At 40.2% G+C, this 22,754-nt stretch overlaps 1 protein-coding gene across 1 annotated transcript in view; it reads right to left on the bottom strand.

The window, feature by feature from the left end:
* Positions 1 to 22,754, bottom strand: part of KCTD19 (potassium channel tetramerization domain containing 19) — a 955,229-nt gene that overhangs the window by 201,843 nt on the left and 730,632 nt on the right. Inside the window, 1 exon segment of the mRNA XM_044079536.1 lies at positions 442 to 1,135. Within this exon segment, the coding sequence (XP_043935471.1) occupies positions 442 to 1,135 (694 nt within the window).

Here is a 22,754-nt window from a genome sequence, read left to right as displayed (position 1 = left end):
AACACAAGTTACAACTCTGCTTTTAACAGAATTATAGTATCACTGGCAAACTTGCAGAGCCCCTCTTCTTTTTACTACTACTTAAGTTTAGAACACTGTACAGCAAATATTCTCAAACACTTCAAGTAGTTTCTACTGAAGTCATCCTGACAAGTGTTTTTTATGCTTGGTCTACACTGTACAGTGATCAGCAGGAGGTTATACTTTATATTCAGAGTTAAGATTAAAAAACAAATCATAAGCATGATTACTAGTAACATCACAAAGTACATATGGTTTTCACATTTTTATAAAAGTATATTTGAACTGTAAGCTGTGATGATAGGTAATTTTTGCCTGATACTTCTGGATACCAGAGCAAATACTAAAGTAGTTAAAACTGTGATTGAATACTCCATACACTAAGAATATATAAGATTTCTTAAATCTCTTTTTACTTACCATGTAAAATGGCATTATCTGAAACTTCATGAACTGTACATCTTTGATGATGTTTCTTATTTAAAGAATCACTGAATGCTGACTTCATCTTAGGTTTACAATGCAGGCGCCTCCTTTCAGCAGAACTGAAAACATATAATGTGGGATCACTCTGGCTAAGTCTATAGTACCAAACTTTGCTGCTTTCAGTAAAAGTACTTTGTGCTGCATTCTGAACTTCTTCAACAGGAGCTCTTCTTTTTTCAGAAAAAGTAGTGCCATCACTAGCTTTGGCCATGTTCACTGAACTGCCCAGCAATATTTCTTTATAGGATATATCACTGGCTACATCCAAGCCCTGGGTTCTGTATTTTTTTGTAGTGGCCATATCCCATCCATGAACTAAAGAAATCAATTTCTGAATTGGGGAGCAAATAGATAATGAATATTCAGAATTTACATATTTGTCTGCTTTTTTATGCTGATTTCTAGAAGTACAGAGGACATTAATCTGATCCATATCAAAAACAGGACTCTTAGAAGGTTGATGTTCAATTTTAAAAGCATGTATCCTTTTATTTGGTGGATGTGCCATATCTGTACTTGTTTTAACCTCATTTGGGATTGTCCTCCTTTTTCTATCTTGCATATTTGTTGGTTTATCACATGCAATAACACTACCTTTATTAGACATTGTATCACAAAATGAATGGTCCTGAAAATGAAAAAAAATACAGGATGAGTAAAGTAGGTTACGTAATATAGTTAGACATTATCCTTTGGGTTTTTTGCTTAATACATGCTTCTTTCATAGCTCTGAAACTAAAATTGCTTTCAAAGACCAGAAAAGTACATTTGTGTTCAACATACTTACTGTAGGTCTCTGAGCAGAGTTTACTGTAGGAATAAATTATACTGTTTAGGATAACATACCTTCCAGTGTCTCGTTTTCTGGTCAGAAATTCTAAAATCGGAATTGCCCCCTTCCTCCGATGCATCAGTGCAGATCTCACACCTGGGAGGTATTGATAAAGGCTGCATAAAAAAACTATATAGAAGCTGCATTGCAACTTATTCCTTTTGTTTTGTTTTGTTTGAGCCTGCATTCCTTTCAAGGATGCAGACTTGTGACATTCAAATATCTCTGTTAAGTAACTGTATAATCTATAGCTTAGATATCTTACTAAATTCAAGACATAAGTAAAGATATGTGAACTAAACCAGCAACATGAATCACCCACTATCCCGTATCCCATAACTACAAATGAGATCCAGTTCAGTGCCATGTCCAATAAGATAAAACATTAATATGCAATAAATGGTAGATGTGTGTATCTGTATTACGTATGCATTTGTTTGGAAAAGAATAAAACTATATAAAAATAAGAAAAAACTGCCAGATACTGTTATAGATGTTGGAATTCACTCAGGCTTATAAATTTAACTAAAGAAAAACATCTTGTCAGTAAATATGGTAATACAATATTTTTTGACTCCCTGCAGCTGATTTGATACAAATACAAGTTATCATATTCCTGTAAAAATTCAAATCCATTATGCATAATCACATATAACGTATCCGTTAGTAATAAACAGAAAGTGCTGCTCAGTACAGCATAACATTTACGCAGAATTGTAAACCAGTACCAGAATTTTGAGAGATGACAGTTTAGGAGTGCAGCATCAACAGATGGTGTAGTCAAATATGCCCCAAATAGGACTACAGTCTGATAAAATACTGCAAGTCTTAACTGAATAAATAAAAAGTAGGACACTGCCCACAATTTGGTAATTCATACTGAAAGAAAGTAAGTAAAATACGGTTATGTAACTAAACTTTGCCATAACAGCAGATGTTTCAGTGATCACTGCTGCAGTAACCTTAGCCATATGGATTATATCCTGCCAAGGATATAACAACCATCCAGCTTCTAAAGCTTCAGGGCATCTTCCAGGTACCCAAACTGTCAGGCAGCTCGAGCTGAGCTAACTAAAAGACAAGTTTGGGAGTGAAGCACTTCAGAGCTTTCTTGCTAGCACAGAGAGGGAGGCTGAGCCCTGATAAGGCAATCTTAGGAACAACAAAAAATAAATGTCCACACCCTAGCATAAAAAACACATCAAAACCATGGGGGTGGGGTGGGGGAGGGAGTGGCTACTACAGTAAAGATCATTTGAACAGCTATTGTTATTTTAAGTTTTACTTGCACAGCGGTACTACTATGTTCCTCATATGGATCATTTCTGCAGTAGTCTTAGCTATATGTGCAAATTAACTTAGCTAACTATATTTGGGAGGTCAAAGGAGAAGAGGTCAGGAGCCCTTAGAAAATGGTCCTTGATCAAGACCTGGAGAAGGAATTAAGCTTATAATGTTTTGTAAAAGTACGTAAAGAAGACCAAGTAGTAGCTTCTAGAATACATCTGCAATCCAACCATTTCCAAAAAGCCATAAATGAAGCCAAGGCCCTAGTAGAGTGGGCCATAACCTTGCCTAGAATAAAAGGTAATAGCCTTAGACAACCACTTGGAAATAGTCTGTTTTGACACAGGTTGCCCATTCTTTTTACCTTCACAAGAAATGAACAATTGATCTGAATATCTGAAAGATTTAGTTCTGTCAACATAGTACCTGAGTTGTCTGTGGACATTGAAGGTATGGTGTATCCTCTCTCTCATATTTTTATGTTCAGGAAAGAAAACAGGGTGATATATAGTTTGGATTAAAGTAAACATGGATACCACTTTAGGGATAAAAGAAGGATTAGTTCCAAAGAACCCTGTCCCTACAGAAAATGAGATAGGGTTGACTCACTGTAAGAGCCTGCAACTCAGATACCCTTCTTGCAGAGGTCAGAGCAATCAGTAAAACTGTTTTCCATGTTAAAAACCTCAAGTCAGCCAGATTAGCTAGTTCAAATATAATAAGTGTTAGCTTCTCTAATGCAAAATTAAGATCTCAAGAAGGGGATACTGGTTTCCTTGGAGGTCTATCATGCAAAACACTTTCAAGAACATTTTGATGTGAGTCTGCATTGAAAGAGGAGGATCCATGGGCAAGCATGCTGAAATATTTGATAAATGAACATGGATAGAGGAATAAGAAAAGGCATAGGAATGTAAATCACACAACTACTGTAGAACCAGAGAACAACTAGCCCTGAATGGGTACTGGTTATGCTGTTGGTACCAACTAGAAAATCTTTTCCATTTGCTAATGTATGATTTTGTAGTAACAGGCTTTCTTGTCTCCATTATTACCTGCTGCATATCCTCAGTATGCAGGAGCCTAAAGGAATTAAGACCTTATCAGCAAGGCAGTCAACTGAAGTAGAGTGATGTCAGGGTGTACCAAAACCCCCTTTTCTTGAGTGAGTAGATCTAGTCTTTCAGGAAAATTGTGGTAATTGCCCTGGCCATTTCCAAAAAAGGGAAAACCATGGCTGCCTGGGCCAGAAGGTAGTCATCACAGTGATCAGGGGGGTTCCTTCTGAGTCTTCAGAAGTACATTGGATCTTAGTGGAAAGGGTGGGAAAACATACAGGAACATTTCTGGCCTTGAATTGCCATCGTGAATGGAATCCAAAAACAGAATCTTTCCAATTGGTTGTTCAAAGAGGAGGCAAAGAGGTCTACTTGAGGAACTCCCCACAGATAGATCAAATCTTCAAAGACCCCCTGATCTAGCTTTCATTTGAGAGGGTCTGCCCTAGTCCTGCAAGAAATGTTGCTATGACGGAATATAGGATGCTTGTAGAGTGAGATTGTACTGTGAAGCTATATACCAAGCTAGTCTGCAAAGGGGTAAAATCTGGTTCCCCCTTGCTTGTTGAAATACAAGTCTGTAACTACTTGAAGAAGTCCAAGAGACCAAAGATGGTTCAAAGAGCTGAGTGCCTTGATGAAACAGTCTGAAGCATATGTGATAACTAACTGCTTTGGAGCAGGGAAGGAGAAGGGAAGACTTAGATTTAAGGATATCTGTTGTCTCCACCAAAAGATTTATTTTCTGCCAAATCCCAGCACTGTGATTTGAAAGATGAAAGATGTTGATGTTGGGACCAAAGAGATTTCTCATGTGGAGTCTTGCGGGGGGTTATCACGAGAATCATGGATGGCATGAGACCCCAAATCCTGAGTTATTCCCTTGCAGTGACCGAGGTCTGAGTGGAAAACCTGAGAAATACATCTAGATAAGGATCTACTTTTTCCTGTGGATGAAATGCTGTTTGACTTGAGTTGTCTAGCTGACATCCCAGAAACACAATCCTGTGTGCAGGAGCAAAGAAAAACTTTTGAATGTTTTCTTGCAATATCAGCTTGTGTAATAGATCTCTCACACAAGTGAGATTTCTAAACTTTGAAAAAAACTTGCTTTAAAGTCAGAATTGTTTATGCTATGTTGCCTTGACAACATGGTACATCATGCTGTATGGGTATGGAAATGGGTCCATCAGTGCCATCATGTAGTGAAGAGTGTTAAGTTTTTAGTTGAATGACTGATATCAAACTGAAGGTTTTAGTAAATTTTATTTTAGTCAAAATGAATGTCTGAAGTTAAATATTTTTCTAATTTTTCTAATCTGAGTTTTCATTTTTACATGTTTTAATGCAGCCATTGTTTTCTTTACTATTATATAATGTTTGCTAACCAGTGACTGACAGTAACCACATAGAGTTTTTGTGATTTAAATTAATTAATTTTAATGGTTTTGATATGGTCTGAAGAAGCATTTCTTTGGCTGTGAAAGCACTTACCCATTTTTCAATAAATAAAGTTTGTCTTTCAGATTGAGATTCAGATTTTCAGATCTTTCAGATTCAGATGTTCAGATTCAGAATCTTGAGTTTCTTGAATAAAAAGGACTCCCTTTTTCTTTTACCAGAAACTGCTTTACAAGAAGGATCAACAGCTTAAATTAAATCCTCAGCCAGACCCAGTAAGCTACTCTTAACCAAAGAAAATTGAGGAGAAGTAGATTCATGCTTGTTTTCCGATTTCTTTTTGACAAGAAAAATAGGGCTAACTGTGTTATTAATGGCAGCAGCTTCCCCAGGGAGAGGCACAGCATTCTGACACTACAGGGATTCCCTGTTCTCTGTCAGGACTGACAAGAATGACTCTCCCTTGCCACTGAGGGGACCACCAACAGCTGCAGAGGACGTGGCTATCCCCCAGTCCATAGTAGTTGTAGATGCAGCATCGGAGGGCTCAGAGGTAAAAGATGAGTGGTCTGAGGTACAACAAATGGCCAGTGCAGAGTCACTCGCCTGGGGCCGAAGCAAGTTGATAGCATGCTTTGGTAGCAAAGATTATTTGCTTAATTTTTCTTTTTGTGGCTGGAAGAATTGCTGACTGTAGGACCAGTAGTCTGTTCCATGATCAAGATGAAAATAGTGCCTGTTTCCCAGGGAAGACAAGCAACAATTGCTGATAAATACTACCAGTCCACTAAAAACTTTTGGCAGAAAAACTCTTTAAAAAAAGCACTTTAAAACACTTTGCCAGCACCACAAAAGTAAAATAAACACAATTTCCCAAAGGAAAAATTTCAGTTACTTTACACCACTTTTAAACTGATAGAAAAAATAAGCACTACATCTAGCTTTAAAATAACTTCTCCTGAAGAGGCAAGTAATAAAACATCAACAAAATTAAGAAAATGGAAGTTTTTTTCCGAAAGGGAATTTATCTGCCCAGCCAAGGAAAGAATAAGCTGACCATCAGTTGTCAAAAGCCTCAAGGAACACACTCTTCAGTGACAGTAAAGCGCTGAAGGGCTTCTCAACCAAACTAGACTTTTAATCAGCTCAGCTTGAGGTGTATGACAGTTTGGGCATGTGGAAGGTGCCCTGAAGTTTTGGAAGCTGGATGGCTATTTTCTTGGCAAGATATAAACCATATAGTTAAGGTTACTGCAGCAGTGGTCAATATGATGAACATCTGAAAGTATGATGCACAACTGATACTGATGTAATAAAACTCTAAAATAAATAAGAAGTAGAATATTGTCTGGTAAGAAATATAACATTTCAAGTGATACTTTCTTGTAAGCGTTGGAAATAACTAAAAACATTCTGAGTTTTACATCTACAAAAAAGTACAAGAGGCTCCATATATATATATATATATATATATATATATATATATATATATATATATATATATATATATATATATATATATATTAATGCAATATTTCAAAGTAAGAAAAAAATATTAGGAACTGCTGGAACCTGAATGTGTCTTGTGTTCAGTCCACATACATAAAGCAAATAAGACTTACAATGGTAATTATGGAGGACCACTGAAGGTACACAGCTGATGTATAACCTTATAAGGTTAATGTAATAATGGTGACCAGCTAGTGTAGTTAACATAAGTATGTTAAACAGAATGCTTAATAAAAGTCTTCCTAAATATTTTAAGACAAAAATAAGTATCAATGAACTTTAACTCTGCAAGATATCTCACACACAGTTATGAGACTGTATAAGACCTTCAGTACATGTTAGCCAAGAAAGGTTTCGGGCAACAAATGCAGGGCTATAAAAAAAAAAAATTATATATATATATATATATATAGATATATATATATATATATATATGCGTGTGTGTGTGTGTGTGTGTGTGTGTGTGTGTGTGTGTGCGTGTGTGTGCGTGCGTGCGCATGCGTGTGTAAACTTACATTGATCAAAATATCCAAATGTTGACATCACTAATGTTGACCACAAAAGGTCGACAATGAAAACTTTGACAGTCCACTATGCATGTACAAAGAAAATCCTTGCTGCATGCAAACAAAAGTTAAAAAAAAAGAAAAAACATATTTTTGTCGCAGGACAAGATCCCAGCAACCACCATATGGATGGTTGTACTCCCCTGCTAATTATATATTCTAATTCTGAGATTGTACAGTCCTCAGGGAAGGGGCATATTCCCTAAGCCCAGAGACTGTCACTCTCGCACACCTGTCAATTATCTCCTTCATCCATAGATATTTCGTTTAGTTTTTTTATCTCCTTCATCCACCAAACAGATATCGACATTCGGGAGTTTCGATTATTTTCACCAATACCATATACATATATACACACATGCATACATATATACATACATACATACATACAAAAGTAATGAAAACATAGCAGTAGATGTGCTAAATATATATATCTCAGAGACTCACATGAAACTCTCTGCACTAGAAAAAATATATTTTTTTAATTTAGTATATAATATTATGCACAATATGAAAAAAGGAGCTATAGCGATCTTGTTTATGTACATTATAAACATTGTGATCTTCGTAAAATATAAATGTATAAAAACACTGCTATTCACTAGCTAGAGCAGGCACAGGTATATAAATATCGCTTCATCTGAAAGGGATTTTGCATCTAATAAAGATTAACTGTGGAAATTTCAGTTGAAAATTTGTTGGCATTTTATATGTTTGTAAATATACAGAGGTAACATAAATGCCTTTCACACAGCAAGGAAGTTGGTAAAACATTAATGTAATATAATAAAGGTAGAATCTTGACTGAAGATACTCCACAGAATAAAGATAATAAAGTAGTATTACTTCCTTCTTCCCAGTGACTGAACGGAAGAAAAAAAATCTGATTTCTAGTAGCATGTTTACTTAAGTAAGGTTGCGGAACAGGTTTAGATTTTCTTCATAGCTGTCTTTTTCAAGGGTGTTTAGTTTCTATAAGAAATTGCCACTTCTGGGTGACAGAAGTTCTGTGATAATCTTGGGAGTTTATCACTATTAGACAGACATTTTAACAGAGCAGTAGTCTTTTTGCCAAACAGCTTACATTTAGGGAGGTCCAGAATCAATGGATTCATACCTTGTGGTAAGTTTGTCATCTTCCGCTTAGCATGCCTTCTAATTAACATTACAATTATTGCTGCACCAGTGTTCTCATCTACAATCAGAGGGACATTTAGATACTGGTATTCCTATTATTATTCTTTTTCTGTAAAATTTACCGAAAGTTGTATGTTATCATTTTCCTTTAAATCTGGCATCTCTCATTAAAGAGAATTTATTCCAGAACTAAACTTTTATACAACATGGGAACTAAAGTGCTGGATGTTAATCTTTTCCCAGAAAAGGAGTCCATAGTGGAAGCGAATCTTCATCTCTCCAAGTAGATGGCAATGCCAAACTTAAGGGATCAGCTTTTAATTTGTAAAACAAGTCAGAGCTCCCGGATTACATTTACATAGCGCATCAGAAATCTGTGTGTGCTGACGTGCGTATCTGGATGTAAAGTGTTATGATGCTAAGGATCTTGTAAAATTTTAAAAATGAGGCGAATACACACTCTAATCTAAGCATCTCCTAGTACCTCTTTTGGAGAAGAGATTTCTGTGGTTGGACAGTTTAAGGTTTATCCCATATTTTTCATTATTTTATTAAAAGTTACATCTCATGGAGTAGCGCAGACAGTGAGGCGAACAGTCCTCAAGATCCTAAAAAAAGAATCTATTCTGCTTTTGGAATCAGAGACACTTCTTTGAAGGATTTCTATCCTCAGCTCTAAAACAGAGGTGTGCTGGTCTCTGAAGGGGACATCAGAGCCAGAGGTTCATGTGTCAACAGTTTATAACCTACAGTGTGTGGCAAAAAGATGAAAAACTACCTATTTACTATGGCAGAGCTTAAACCTTACTAGTTGAGACAACAGAAGTCTCTTCCATTATGAAAGCTTCTGTTCTTTCCACCTTCTGGATTTCCAGGACCATTCCAGGTTGGTCATAGGTTGGTACCTTTTTCTGGGTGTACTTATCAATGGAGGCACTGAAAGCACTGATATGGTGATTGCAAAGAAGGTCACAGAACAAAAAAAAAAATAGCAGCCCAAAATCGATTAAATCATTAAACTGAAAAAACAAACAAACTACAAGTGTAACATATATCCCTGTGGTATAGCACATTTTTTTTATGGTTACAGAAATTGTCCCAAAACTTTTACTAGTCTCAAACAAACTTGTTTGATGTTTATGATTCCTGAGAGTCTGCTGGTGAAAGTTGTGTATTCTACTTCAGAGAGTGTGCCCTCATTTGGATATTTTGCTCTCATTTTGCCTACTTTTTCTGGATTTAGGTGTCTAAATAAACATTTCTTGGATAGATTTTCTAGAGATATAAGAAAAGAATTTAACACATTTTGCCATCTAATCTTAGTGTTCTGTTCAAATTTAGCACATGCTCCTATTCAGTGTTACGGTCCAGACATAGCCAACAGAGCCTCTGAGTGGGGGAAACCTTTACTCACCATTTGCTTGCAACAAGCACATTTACATTTACTGAGTGAATTCAAATTAAAATTCCAGTTGTTTTCTGGCAGCATCAGAAAACTGTAAAATTAGGAGAAAAAGTGGTATGATGAGCAACTTAAGCAAGATTTAAGAGAGTCTGAAGCAATGAGAAGAGTTGAAGAAAACATGCATGAGTGCAGCTTATATGTAGTTGAATTGTTATCATAGATTCATACATTTGATTCATACATACTCCAAGGATAATGAGGCTTGGGACCATTCATGCCATGTCAGCACCTCCCCTCTGGTCAAACCTCCATTCTCCAAAAGGGCCACACTGGTCAATCCTGGAGTAAATTTGATGATACCCATTTGATCACTGAGGTTATGGTTAAGAGAAGATATTGAGTTGCACTACTCAATATGCAGGGTAAGTTTATTTCAGAGGTTTAGGAGACATTGAGTAAAAAACCTGTCCTTCTACCATGTTTAATGTATCTGCTGGTGAAAGTTTATGTCCCTAGTTCTAGTACTGGTGAATCTAGTTTTACTATTGGTGGAGATATTGGACTTGTGGAGATACAAGAAATCCAGGACAAATAAGTCACTACAAGCAAGTATGACAAAATAAATACACATTTTATTGGGGAAAGCTGTCTTGAACTCCCATGGGGGGGGGGCCTACACCCACCAAATGCTATTGTTCTCCTTCAGAGTTCACTGTTTCTCAGAGGTTGAACAACCACTGATAATCCAGTGTCAGACCTGAACATTTTCAGAGTTGCACTAATACTAGGACCATCCATAAGCAAGTACATAACTCCAGAAAATTATGAGCAAGTGTCAATGTCAGCCAGCATGTTTGAGTAAATATGATTTGTGACCAAGCACATGAGCAATATGCTTCCCACTTCAATGAGAGGTGCTCACTTCTATAGCCATCCCCTTGAAGGCAAGTGCCTCAAGTAATCCTTGCTTCTTAGCAGGGATTTTAATTGCATTCTGTACCCCAAGAATGTGCCCTTCCACCTCCCCACAAAGAGGGGCAAGTAGGTTCTACTTCATTATTCTTCTCTCTCCCAGCTCAGGTCCTCCAGGAAGCCTGCTTTATCCCATTTTGCCACGGAGCTGGAAACAGTGCCTGCTTTTTTGATATAACTTACCTTTACTGACATGCATATATATTCCATTGCAAGGTGTGGATGTATCTGCACTTCAATTACTTGTGAGTTATAGGTTACACAGTACAATACCTATCTACCATACTTCTGTATTAACACCTGAAACTTTGTTTCAAATGCAAGAGGGACCAAAACAAAACCAATCTAGACAAAAGTATTGCTACGATCTGAGAACAAGATGCACTTCTTCTGCCAGACAGGGAACACAGTAAAAATGCAGCAAAGTTTTCTAAAGATGTGTCCAGGCCTTGTTTTTTTTTTTTTTTTTTTGCAATAAGGATGTGAAACTGTTGAGGAGGAAATGGAGATGTATGTTTCACAGTGACTGAATTGAGTACAGTGACTGTTTTTCAAGCCTCCTTGCCTGAAGTGTTCACAGAGATAAACACAAAGTGCTGTTCTAACTGGAATTTCTACAAGGAAACACTTGACAATTCATCCAGATCCAGAACATCTACACTGAATAGAAACTAGTTATGTAATATTCTTAGAACATCAGCATCAGAAGTGCAAATCACAATGTCCTTTAAGTATTCAAGCTTTGGAAAATTGCTTAGAAAGCCAGCTAGATAGTTCCAAATACTGAAAAATATGAAATAGGTTAACAGTACTGATTCATTGACGCTACTGTACTAAATTAATTTTCTGCCTTTATACCGGATGCAAAATGTTGGAACTACAGTAACAGAAATCTGTGAATACTATTTTTTCTATTTATTTATTGATTTAACTGTGTAAGTACAATACTTCTGATACCCTTTTCAAACATGGCACATGAACAATGGAGGTAAAGAGAATACAAAAACATTAGAAAGAGCTCAAGTGTAAGAGATACAATATGAATAAACAATAGTTTACATTAAATTGGTAGGGAAAGATAAGAACAGTTTAGATAATAAACATTATACATCACAAGTTTTAGCGACACATTATATAGAAATGAATGGAGACATTTTCATTTCAATGTGCACACACTAAAAGCATTACAATGCACAAAAATCTGCTTAACAAGTATTAGCAAAAAACAGTAAAGAAAGTGTGTATATATACATGTCTATAATTAGTGGATATGATAGTTGTATGATTGTAAAGACGTGCATATGTAAATATACAAACATCTATTTTTATATTTTGCACTACCATGGGCATTGTGGGAACAATACATGCAGAATAATCTTTTAGAGGAGGAATGAGGTTTAAGGGAAGGCAGGAGTTTAATGAACTATGTACTTTATAGAAGATTATATGTGCTGTGCAATATTTGCAACTACAAATATGTCAATATGGTGTGTTTCATTTATATAAATGTATGCTTAGCTATGTTATAAATAATAATTTGATAAAGAAGTTTCTTGTTAAAAAATGGGAAAGTCGTTTTTGAAAACAGAGATATATTATACGAATGTATATCTTTAAAATAGTTGCACCTTCAGCCTCTAGTCTTATATCACTATCACCCGGCATTGTTTCCTGCATACTGCTGCACAGTTTAAATGTGATAGCTGATGAAACTGGCAACAATTAATCTCATACTGAATCTGTCTGTAGTACAATATACTAAATGTTACAAGGGTGATCCTTGCTGAACAAGGAAAAACAAACAAGACTGTTCAGAAAAAAAAAGAACATCTGGGATTACATGGAATCAAATGTTGGGAAACAGAGGAGTTTACAGTTAAGGGTAATGGGATATCATAGGAAAGCATATGCCCTTTTGCATGTACCTCATCAGTCACCTGCAGCAGCTGGAGAGACCTCAGAGGTTTGTCACTAAGAAAATACAGGGACTCCAAACCATGACTTACATGGAGAGGGTGAAAGCTCTGTCACCTTACTCTGTATCTTATAGGCTGCTGACAGGTGACTTGTGCCTGGCCTATAGGGTAATCTCCAATCCTGCCTAATGGAAATGCTGCACATCTGCAAGTCAAATGACTCAAGAGCCACTCACTCTAGGGATCTCAACCTAGTTTGTGACATTAACAGATCATGCTGGAGCAAGAGATATGTCTCCCAAAGACTAATGCTTCTCTGGAATAGACTCCCTATTCATGTAAAACAGAGCTCCTGACTGACCCTATTCAAATGCAACCCAGATAATTGGATGGGAGACTGAAAACTCACCCCTGGGTGGCACCTATGGCCCTCATGGACAGGGGTAGCCGGTATTGACCACATACCTCCTCTGTTCATAAATTTGTTCTGTGAACAACCCAAAAAAGAACAAATGGGGATACTTGGGATTAACACGGCTAGGCTTGTAAAGGCTCTAGGACTGCTAGCCTAATAACCTCCTATGAACCTACAGTCATAGAGAACTTTGAACCTATGGTTTGTTAAAAAGGGAGCTATTCTTGGGTAAAACAAAAAAACATGATGTACACTTAGCAAAGGCAAAGAGTAGAAAGACACCAGCATGGTTCTATAGGGAAGTTAAAAAAGCTATAAGAAGTAGAAACATAGGGAATATAAGAACAAGGGGGAAGACAATTAGAAAAGCTATGCAGAAGTCAGAAACTAGGCATCAAAGCACAACAGGAGGTTGCACAGAGAAATTAAGGCAGATGGCAGCAAGAATTAAGAAAGAAAAACAATTTTTTTTCTGTATGTGGAAGATAGAAAGAAGACAGGCAGGGAATTAGGTAAATTGGTTTGAGAAGGTCAGAATTATGAAAAAGCCTTGGGAGAGGAGAGAATTTTGAATGAACAATTCTTAACTGGTATTCACCAATGAAAAAGAAGACGGGATACCACTTACCAGATCTCTTAACTTTCAGTTTTCTAATGTGTAACAATGCTTCTCAAAATGTGAAACAGCTTTATCTGTGGAGCTCACATTACTGATTAAAACATGCTCTGTGCACAGAGTGTGTTTTATTGATAAATCATTAAGATGTATTGATTTGTTTATTTGCATTTGCTTACTGGGAAAGTCAGAATGGGTTGGAAACCCCTTTTAGCAAAAGCCCAGAGAGAAAAGCTCAAGAGAAGTAACAATGCATTGGAAGCCCCCTTTCAACAGAGGCCCAGGAAGAAAAGCTCCAAAGAAGTAACAATCAGTGTACATTATACACTGAACAAATTGCATAATAAAATACAAATATACAGTATACAATTAAACACATATAGATACACAGACATAGCAGAACATTGTATAATTAGAAGTTATGCACCTACCATAATGTTCCATGTTAGTTGTCTTCTTCTCGCCTTCTTTCTTGCTGGATGGGTTTGGAGCAGATCCTCGGCTCCGACTCGGCCACTCTAAAAGCTCGAGAGCTAGTTCCACCGGCTCGAGGCTCCCCTATATCCCACAATGCTAGGCGGTAACTCCTCAGATCTCGTTTGAAAGCTAAGCCCAGCAAGGAAATTCCATAAAAGGAACAAAACAAACTCCTCTAGGTCTGTCCAGGCTAGGGGGAAGGAGGGTGGGACGCAAGAAAGAAGGCGAGAAGAAGACAACTAACATGGAATGTTATGGTAGGTACATAACTTCTAAATGTTAAGTTGTCTGTCTCGCCTTCATTCTTGCTGGATGGGACCGCGTCCCCAGCACCTTGTCCCGGGTGGCCTATCGGAACAGACTCTTGAGTACAGTGGAACCAAAGTTGTCTCGGTCCCTAGAGGCCAAGTCCAACTTATAATGAGAAATGAAGGTATGGGGAGAAGCCCAAGTAGCTGCAGAACAAATCGAATCAATAGGCAGCCTATCTTGGAAAGCTATAGATGTGGCTAAAGCTCTAGTTGAATGAGCCCTGGGTTTGGATGGCAACTGTTGATGTCTGATCTCATACACAAGGGTAATCAATGAAGTAAGCCATCTAGAGAGAGATACTTTAGAAACTGGAAGGCCCATTCTACCTTCTGCATAAGAAACAAACAGTTGATCAGACTTCCTGAATTGTTTGGTCCTGTCTAAATAGTACCTAAGTTGGCGATGAACGTCTAAGCAATGTAATTTTTGTTCAGACCTGTTCGAATAATTAGGGAAGAACACAGGAACATCAATGGTTTGATTCAAATTTGCCAGTGAAGCTACCTTAGGCAAAAAGGACGGGTTAGTACGTAAGGACACCCTATCCTTATGAAACAAAAGATAAGGGGGTCGACTACACAGAGCATGGAGTTCAGAGACTCTTCTAGCTGAAGTGATAGCTACTAAAAAGAGTGTTTTCCAAGATAGTAACTTCATTGAACATGAAGCCGCAGGTTCAAAGGGGGGAAGAATTAAGGACGCTAGAGCCAAGTTGAGATCCCATTGAGGAGGAGGATCCCTGATAGGTGGTTTGAGGAGAAAAACTCCCTTTAAAAAGGCTTTGCAGAGTTTGTGAGACATAATGGAGGACTCTGAGACTCCAACATGAAAGTTCAATATTGCTGCCAATTGAACTTTGATGGTAGACGGAGACGAACCTGAGTGGAAAAGTTCGGCTAGAAAGTCTAAAACTGATTGAATGGAAGCAGTGAAAGGATCTATATTCTTTGACTACGCCCAATAGGAAAAACGTTTCCACTTACTATGATAAATCTTCCGAGTGGAAGATTTATGAGAGGCTATCAAAATATATCGAACTGAGTGAGATATTAGAGGAAGCCTGGCTAGAGTTGGAATTGGAGGAACGACGCTGTGAGGTTCAGAGAAGGGAGGGAGTGGTGCAACTGACCCGACTGATGGGTCAAGAGGTCTGGAACTGGGTCCAGATGCCAAGGTTGCTCCAACAGATAACGGTGGAGAAATGGGAACCAAACCTGTCGAGGCCAGTAAGGGGCAATGAGGATCATGGAAGCTTTCTGAGTGATGGCTTTCTGTATTAGCTGAGATATCAGTGGGAAGGGAGGAAAAGCATACAGAAGTCCCCAGGGCCAATCGTGTACTAGAGCGTCTCTGCTGGGGTGGCCTGGTTGGGGAAAGAGGGTGAAGAAATCGTCGCACTTGCTGTTTTGGGGAGTAGCGAAAAGGTCGCAGCAAGGCCGGCCCCACATTCGAAAAACTTTCTCCAACACTGAATTCTTCAGAGATCACTCGTGAGCTAGAGAATAGCTCTGCTCAATTTGTCTGCAATCACATTGGACTTCCCGGGAATGTGCATTGCTAACAGAAACCACTGAGAAGAAATCGCCCATTGCCACAGTCTGAGTGCCTCTCGACATAGGGGGTAAGATCTGGTTCCGCCTTGTTTGTTGATGTACCACACTACAGACATATTGTCTGTCTGAATTGCTATAGTTCCCTTGGGAAGAGAGTCTTGTAAGGCTTGCAACGCTAGAAGCACTGCTCTCATCTCTAGGACATTTATGTGCAAGTGGCACTCGAAAGGTTGCCACATGCCTTGGACCATCCTGCCCTGGTAATGCCCCCCCCATCCGATCAGGGAGGCGTCTGTTGTCACTGTAGCAACCGGAGGAGAAGGGACGAAAGGTCTCCCTAGGAAGAGCTGGGGAGATGTGATCCACCAAGAGAGATGATTTTTGCACGATTGTGTTACCCGAATAGGATGGGACATTGGAAGTCGTTGGAAAGACCATTGTGTGAAGAGCATCCATTGTAAGATTCTCATATGGAAGCGAGCTAATGGTAGAAGAGGGATGGCCGCCGCCATAATCCCTAAGACCTTCAGGATCAATCTGGCTTTGACTTTGTTGCTCTGCAAGACAAGAGAGACCTGTCTGTGTATGTCTGCTATTCTCTGCTCTGAGAGTCTGGCTGACATGTTGACTGTGTCTAGATTTGCGCCTATGAAGGTAATAACACGACAAGGCGACAAGACAGACTTTTCGTAATTTATTGAAATGCCTAGTGTTTGACATGTGTGAAAAGTGTAGTCTCTGGCAAGAAGCAAAAGATGCTTGGTGGGGGCTGTAAGGAGCCAGTCATCTAAATACGGAAACACCTAGAATCCTTGTCGTCTCAGATGAGAGGCGACCACTGCCATGCATTTGGTAAACACTCGGGGGGCTGTAGTGAGTCCAAAGGGCAGGGCCCTGAATTGGAAATGACTGGTTCCCAGCCTGAAGCGGAGGAATCTCCTGGAGCGTCGACTCATTCTGATGTGATAGTATGCATCCTGGAGATCTACTGAGCACATCCAGTTGTCCCGCCCCAAAAGGGGTAGAATGGACTGCAGCGTGACCATCCGGAACTTTGTTTTCTTGACAAACTTGTTCAAGTTGCTGAGATCCAAAATGGGTCTCCAGTCCCCTGTTTTTTTTGGAACCACAAAGAATTTGGAGTAGATTCCGGATCCTTGTTGGTCTGCTGGAACTGGTTGAATGGCTCTTTTTGCAAGCAGCTTTGAAATTTCTAGTGCTGCTTGCTCCCTTTGACTGGGTGGAACATCTGGAAGGGATTTTTTGGATTGCTTTGGAATGAAAAGGAACGGGATTTTGTAGCCTTCGGAAATGATAGACTGTACCCACTTGTCTTGAGTTAGGGATAGCCAGGCTTCTGGGTACAGAGATAATCTTCCCCCGACTGCCTCCGAAGGTGGACAGTCGGGCAACACCTCAGGGATGCTGGAAGGGCTTGTCGGAAAAGGTTTCTCGACTGCCCTGATTCTGCAGGCCCCCTCTGCCTCTAGGACGGCATCTACCATTATTGTTCCCCCCCTCTGCCTCTAGACGGGAATCAACTCTGTGCGTCAGGCAAATCTTCCTGAGATTGTTTGCGGAACCACATCTTCCCCCCCCTTCTGGCCTTTGGGGTAAGGCCTAGAAGGAGTAGAAAAATGGACTCCGACGGCAGAGAGAGTTTTGCCATCAGTCTCGCACCTAGTCAGTGTTTCCTTCACTTGAGGACTAAAGAGGGATGATCCATCAAAAGGGAAGTTAGTGAAGGACGCCTTGAAAGGGTCCGCAAAGTTACATAGCCGCATCCAGGAGTGCCAACGCAAGGCCACACCTGTACCTGCCGCTCTACTCGCTCCATCCGCCGCATATGAAAGGAGGCGCATGGAGGAGTTAGTTATAGAATTAAGGGTCGCCAGCTGAGAGTTCATCCTATCCTGAAAACCCGCAGCTGTTGAGTCCTTTAACATTTTGCTCGCTTCCTTGAGCAAATCCCTCTGAAGGCGAGTGAAATGACACAGGTAATTCAATGAGTGCATAGTAAAGGTCGCTGACGAGAACATCCGCTTCCCGTACCTGTCCATAGACCTAGACTCCTTGTTAGGAGGATGAACAGGCACCGAAGGATCAGCTAACTCCTTCTTGGTGGCCGCAGCCACCACCATAGCATCAACAGAGATGCCTTTGGTTAAAAATTCTTTGTCCTTGGGGGCAGTGATAAATTTTGATGGTCTCCTGGGGGTGGGTTCCACTGAGTCAGGAGCCGTCCAGGCCTTCTTTGCCACCACTTACATGAGGGGGTCAAAGGGAGGGGACACCCAGGAGGTGGAAGGGCGAGAGCCAAATGCCTCAAGATACACCGATTCATCCTCTGAAGGGTTGAGGGCTGGCCAATTCCCCCTCTGTTTTAAGATTTCAAGGATGTCTGCAAAGGAGACATCTTCAGAGGGGGAACGAGGGGAACCTTCAGAATCCTCTAAATCAGTGTCAGAGGTGACAGACTCAGGGGAGTCAATGTGCTTCCTCTTGCACTGCCTCTTCCTAGGGGGCTCTCCTACCGGGTCAGGAGAGGCCTCGGAAGAGGAGGAGATCCCCACTGGGGATACTTGAGGAGCTGGCTCCCTACGATCCGGGATGAGAGAGTGAGCAGAAATCACCGGAGGCACAGTGGAGAGAGGGGCAGACGGAGCCGACTGTGGAGTTGAACCAGGTTCTAACACGCTCCTCATGACCTCAAAGGCACCCCTGTCAGGCAGAGCCAGAGGTCTCCGCTCCAAAAAGCTGAAAACCTCCCCCGGCACCGACAGTGATGGCTCCAAGGCCGATGTCGGAGCCGAACTCACCAGCGCCGAAGCACCGAGAGGGAGAGCGGGGTCGGACAAGGGTCCGATGCCACTCACCCCCTCGGAGCCGACGAGGGAAGTCCGGCGCCGAGATTCTTCCAAGGAAGACATCGGAGCAGACGACGGCACCGAAGACAATGGTATCGGTTCTGATGCCACCACAGTCTCGGGTCCGAGCCGCTCCGGCTCCGAACTCAAAGGAGTCAGAGGAGGAACATTCTGAGTGATGGGATTAGCCCTCGAATGTTGAGTCGGACTTTGAAGCATCTGGGCCAGTGCCTCGGACTTAAGAAGTCGACTCACTACCCTCTGAAGGTCATGATCTGATAGTCTCGACGACCTAGAGGAGTGAGATCTATGGCTCCGTTCAGACAGCAATGGTGATGCTGGAGCCGAATGAACGGAGCCGATAGATGGTGATCGGGACCTTTTTCTGGAGGTCGGTTCCGACAATTTGATCGGAGCCGACTCACCGATGTCTTCCTCGGCTCCAGCCGGAGCCGAGGAAATAGTAGGGACATGAGTTCGAGAGTCATCGGCTCCAGCCGGAGACGATGTTCGAACAGCCTTCGGAGCCCCAGAAGACGACTCATAGACCGGAGCCGAAGGTCTGGGAGGCTTTGAGGGTTTCCCCGAGGATTGAGTCGGGGGACCCTCAGGCTTCAATAAGCCCCTGAGAATGAGCTTATTTTTACGCTCCTGCAGGACTCTAGGGCTGAAGCCATGGCAAACAGCACAAGAGTCCTGCAGGTGGAAAGGTCCCAGGCAGTATACACAAGAAGTGTGACCGTCTGTCAGAGACATCTTCTGACAGCATGAGTCACACTTCTTAAAGCCTGAGACCTTTGATTCCTTAGACATGTCTGAGAAAAAAAGTGTAATCACACACTCACACACACACACCGATTACACTTATTGAAAAATTAAATTAAATTAGTAACAAATTAAATTAGTAAAAAATTAAATCCCTACAAAACACAGTCACTCCAACTACTAGGAAGGGAGGGACTGGCCTAAGGGCCCAAGGGAAGAACTCTAGTGAGTTTTGGAAAGAAGGGGAAAAAATGGAAAGGAATGGCAGGAAACTACCTAATTTAGAAAATAATGAAGAAAAACTAACTTAAAAGGGGGTCTATCTAAGATTAAACTTAGTTTTAAGAACTAACCTGATGAGCCGGTTGAAGAGCACCTCAATCGCTTTAGCAGCAAACGAGATCTGAGGAGTTACCGCCTAGCATTGTGGGATATAGGGGAGCCTCGAGCCGGTGGAACTAGCTCTCGAGATTTTAGAGTGGCTGAGTCGGAGCCGAGGATCAGCTCCGAACCCATCCAGCAAGAATGAAGGCGAGATAGACAACTTAACATTGTTTGTTCAAGAAGTAATAGGTAATTACATATGGTAAGTACCATAAGGGAATATTGCATAACAGGTGATGTTATAATAGAACGTACCAGCATGCAACATGATATACAGTGTAATGGAAAAGTATTTGCCCCTTACTGATTTCTTATTTTTTTGCATGTTTGTCACACTTAAATGTTTCAGATCATCAAACAAATATAAATTTAGAGAAAGATAACCCAAGTAAACACAAAATGCAGTTTTTAAGTGATGATTTTATTTATTAACGAAAAAAACTATCCAAACCTACATGGCCCTATGTGAAAAAGTAATTGCCCCCTAAACCTAATAACTGGTTGTGCCACCCTTAGCAGCAACAACTGCAATCAAGCGTTTGCGATAAATGGCAATGAGTCTTTCACATTGCTGTTGAGGAATTTTGACCTACTCTTCTTTGCAGAATTGTTTTAATTCAGCCATATTGGAGGGTTTCCGAGCATGAACTCCCTTTTTAAGGTCATGCCATAGCATCTCAATTGGATTCAAGTCCGGACTTTGACTAGGCCACTCCAAAACCTTCATTTTGTTTTTTTAAGCCATTCAGAGGTGGACTTGCTGGTGTATTTTGGATCACTGTCCTGCTACAGAACCCAAGTGTGCTTCATCTTGAGGTCTCAAATTGATGGTGGGACATTCTCCTTCAGGATTTTTTGGTAGAGAGCAGAATTCATGGTTCCATCAATCACAGCAAATTGTTCAGGTCTAGAAGCAGCAAAGCAACCCCAGACCATCACGCTACCACCACCATGTTTGAGTGCTGACATGATGTTCTTTTTCTGAAATGCTGTGTTACTTTTATGCCAGATGTAACGGGATGCACACCTCCCAAAAAGTTCAACTTTTGTTTCTTCAGTCCATAGAATATTTTCCCAAAAGTCTTGGGGATCATCAAAATGTTTTTTTGGCAAATGTGAGATTAGCCTTTATGTTCTTTTTGGTCAGCAGTGGTTTTTGCCTTGGAATTCTGCCATGCATGCCATTTTTGCCAAGTCTCTTTCTTATGGTTGAGTCATGAGCACTGACCTCAACTGAGGCAAGTGAGGCCTGCAGTTCTCCAGATATTGTTCTGGGTTCTTTTGTGACCTCTTGGATGAGTCATCGCTGCACTCTTGGGGTAATTTTTGTAGGCCGGCCACTGCTGGGAAGGTTCACCACTGTTCCGTGTTTTCTCCATTTGTGGATAATGGCTCTCACAGTGGTTCGCGGGAGTCCCAAAGCTTTAGAAATGGTTTTGTAACCTTTTCCAGACTGACAGATATCAATTACTTTGTTTGTCATCTGTTCCGGAATTTCTTTAGTTCCCGACATGATGTCTTCCTTTTTGGGCTCTTTTGGCCTACTTCACTTTGTCTGACAGGTTCTATTTAAGTGATCTCTTGATTCAACAGGTCTAGCAGTAATAAGGCCTGGGTGTGGCTAGTGAAATTGAACTCAGCTTTCCCAAAAATGTGATTAACCTCAGTTACTTCATGATTTACCAAGGGGGGCAATTACTTTTTCACATAGGATCATGTAGGTTTGGATAGTTTTTTTTCCTTAATAAATAAAATCATCACCTAAAAACTGCATTTTCTGTTTACTTGGGTTATCGTTGTCCACGATTTAAATTTGTTTGATGATCTGAAACATTTAAGTGTGGCAAACATACAAAGAAATAAGAAATCAGGAAGGGGGCAAATACTTTGTCATTGCACTGTACACTTAATGCAAATGACAGTAGAGGATTTCACATTGTGGATATCCTATTACAGAGTAGACCCTATAACCTTCTAGAAAGAAATGATAGTATTTGTGTGTGTGTGTGTGTGTGTGTGTGTGTGTGTGTGTGTGTGTGTGTGTGTGATAAGGGGATAAGGTTTGTAAAAGAGGATGTATTGAGCTGAGGCTAAGGGATATAGTACAGTGACAGGAGCTCATGGGTGATTAAGAGTACAGTAGTTATGTCTAAAAATCAAAGTCCTGAATGATTACATATGGAAAAGGAAGTTAAAATGGAGTAGAGAAACTCAGAGTTCGAAAAGATTTATCATACAGGAGAAGTCCAGTGACAGATCCAGGTATTTTTGAAATGTGATTTCACTATGGACTTGCTGGGTTTGCTGAACTGTTAAATGGAGGTAGGTAGAGATTTCCCGATTTCAGCAACATAGCTAGAGTAAAGGGAGTCATCATGGGAGTTATGAGAGGGAGTGATGTAAGTCAGGAATGTATCAAAGAAGCATGCCACTGAAGAAAAATCTTAAAAGATGGGCAGCTGTATGAGATGCATACAATTCTGTGTTATATTGAGTGGACAGTAGTTGAAGATATATGTCTATTTAAGTCATTTGAGTTGTTTCATGGCAGTAGAGTGATGGGCTATGTTGTTTAGACTGGTAGTGAACTTAGATATTTTACCGTAGCACTGCTCAAGTTTTGCAAATAAAGTTTAATGCAAATTTGTGAGGATGGGACAGCATATCAGAGTGTGGGAAGTAAGCATGCAGCTGCCATGTGTGTTTGCAAGTGCAGTCTGATAAGTAGGATTTTGACCTGTATAACAGTCTAAGGTCTTTGGTTTGTCTACTTGA

This window comes from Protopterus annectens, chromosome 8.part0 (genome assembly GCF_019279795.1).
Source record: "Protopterus annectens isolate FY-2018-M chromosome 8.part0, PAN1.0, whole genome shotgun sequence".
NCBI lineage: Eukaryota > Metazoa > Chordata > Ceratodontiformes > Protopteridae > Protopterus > Protopterus annectens.
The sequence above is the reverse complement of the archived record's forward strand: the minus strand, read 5'-3'. Positions and strand labels throughout refer to the sequence as shown.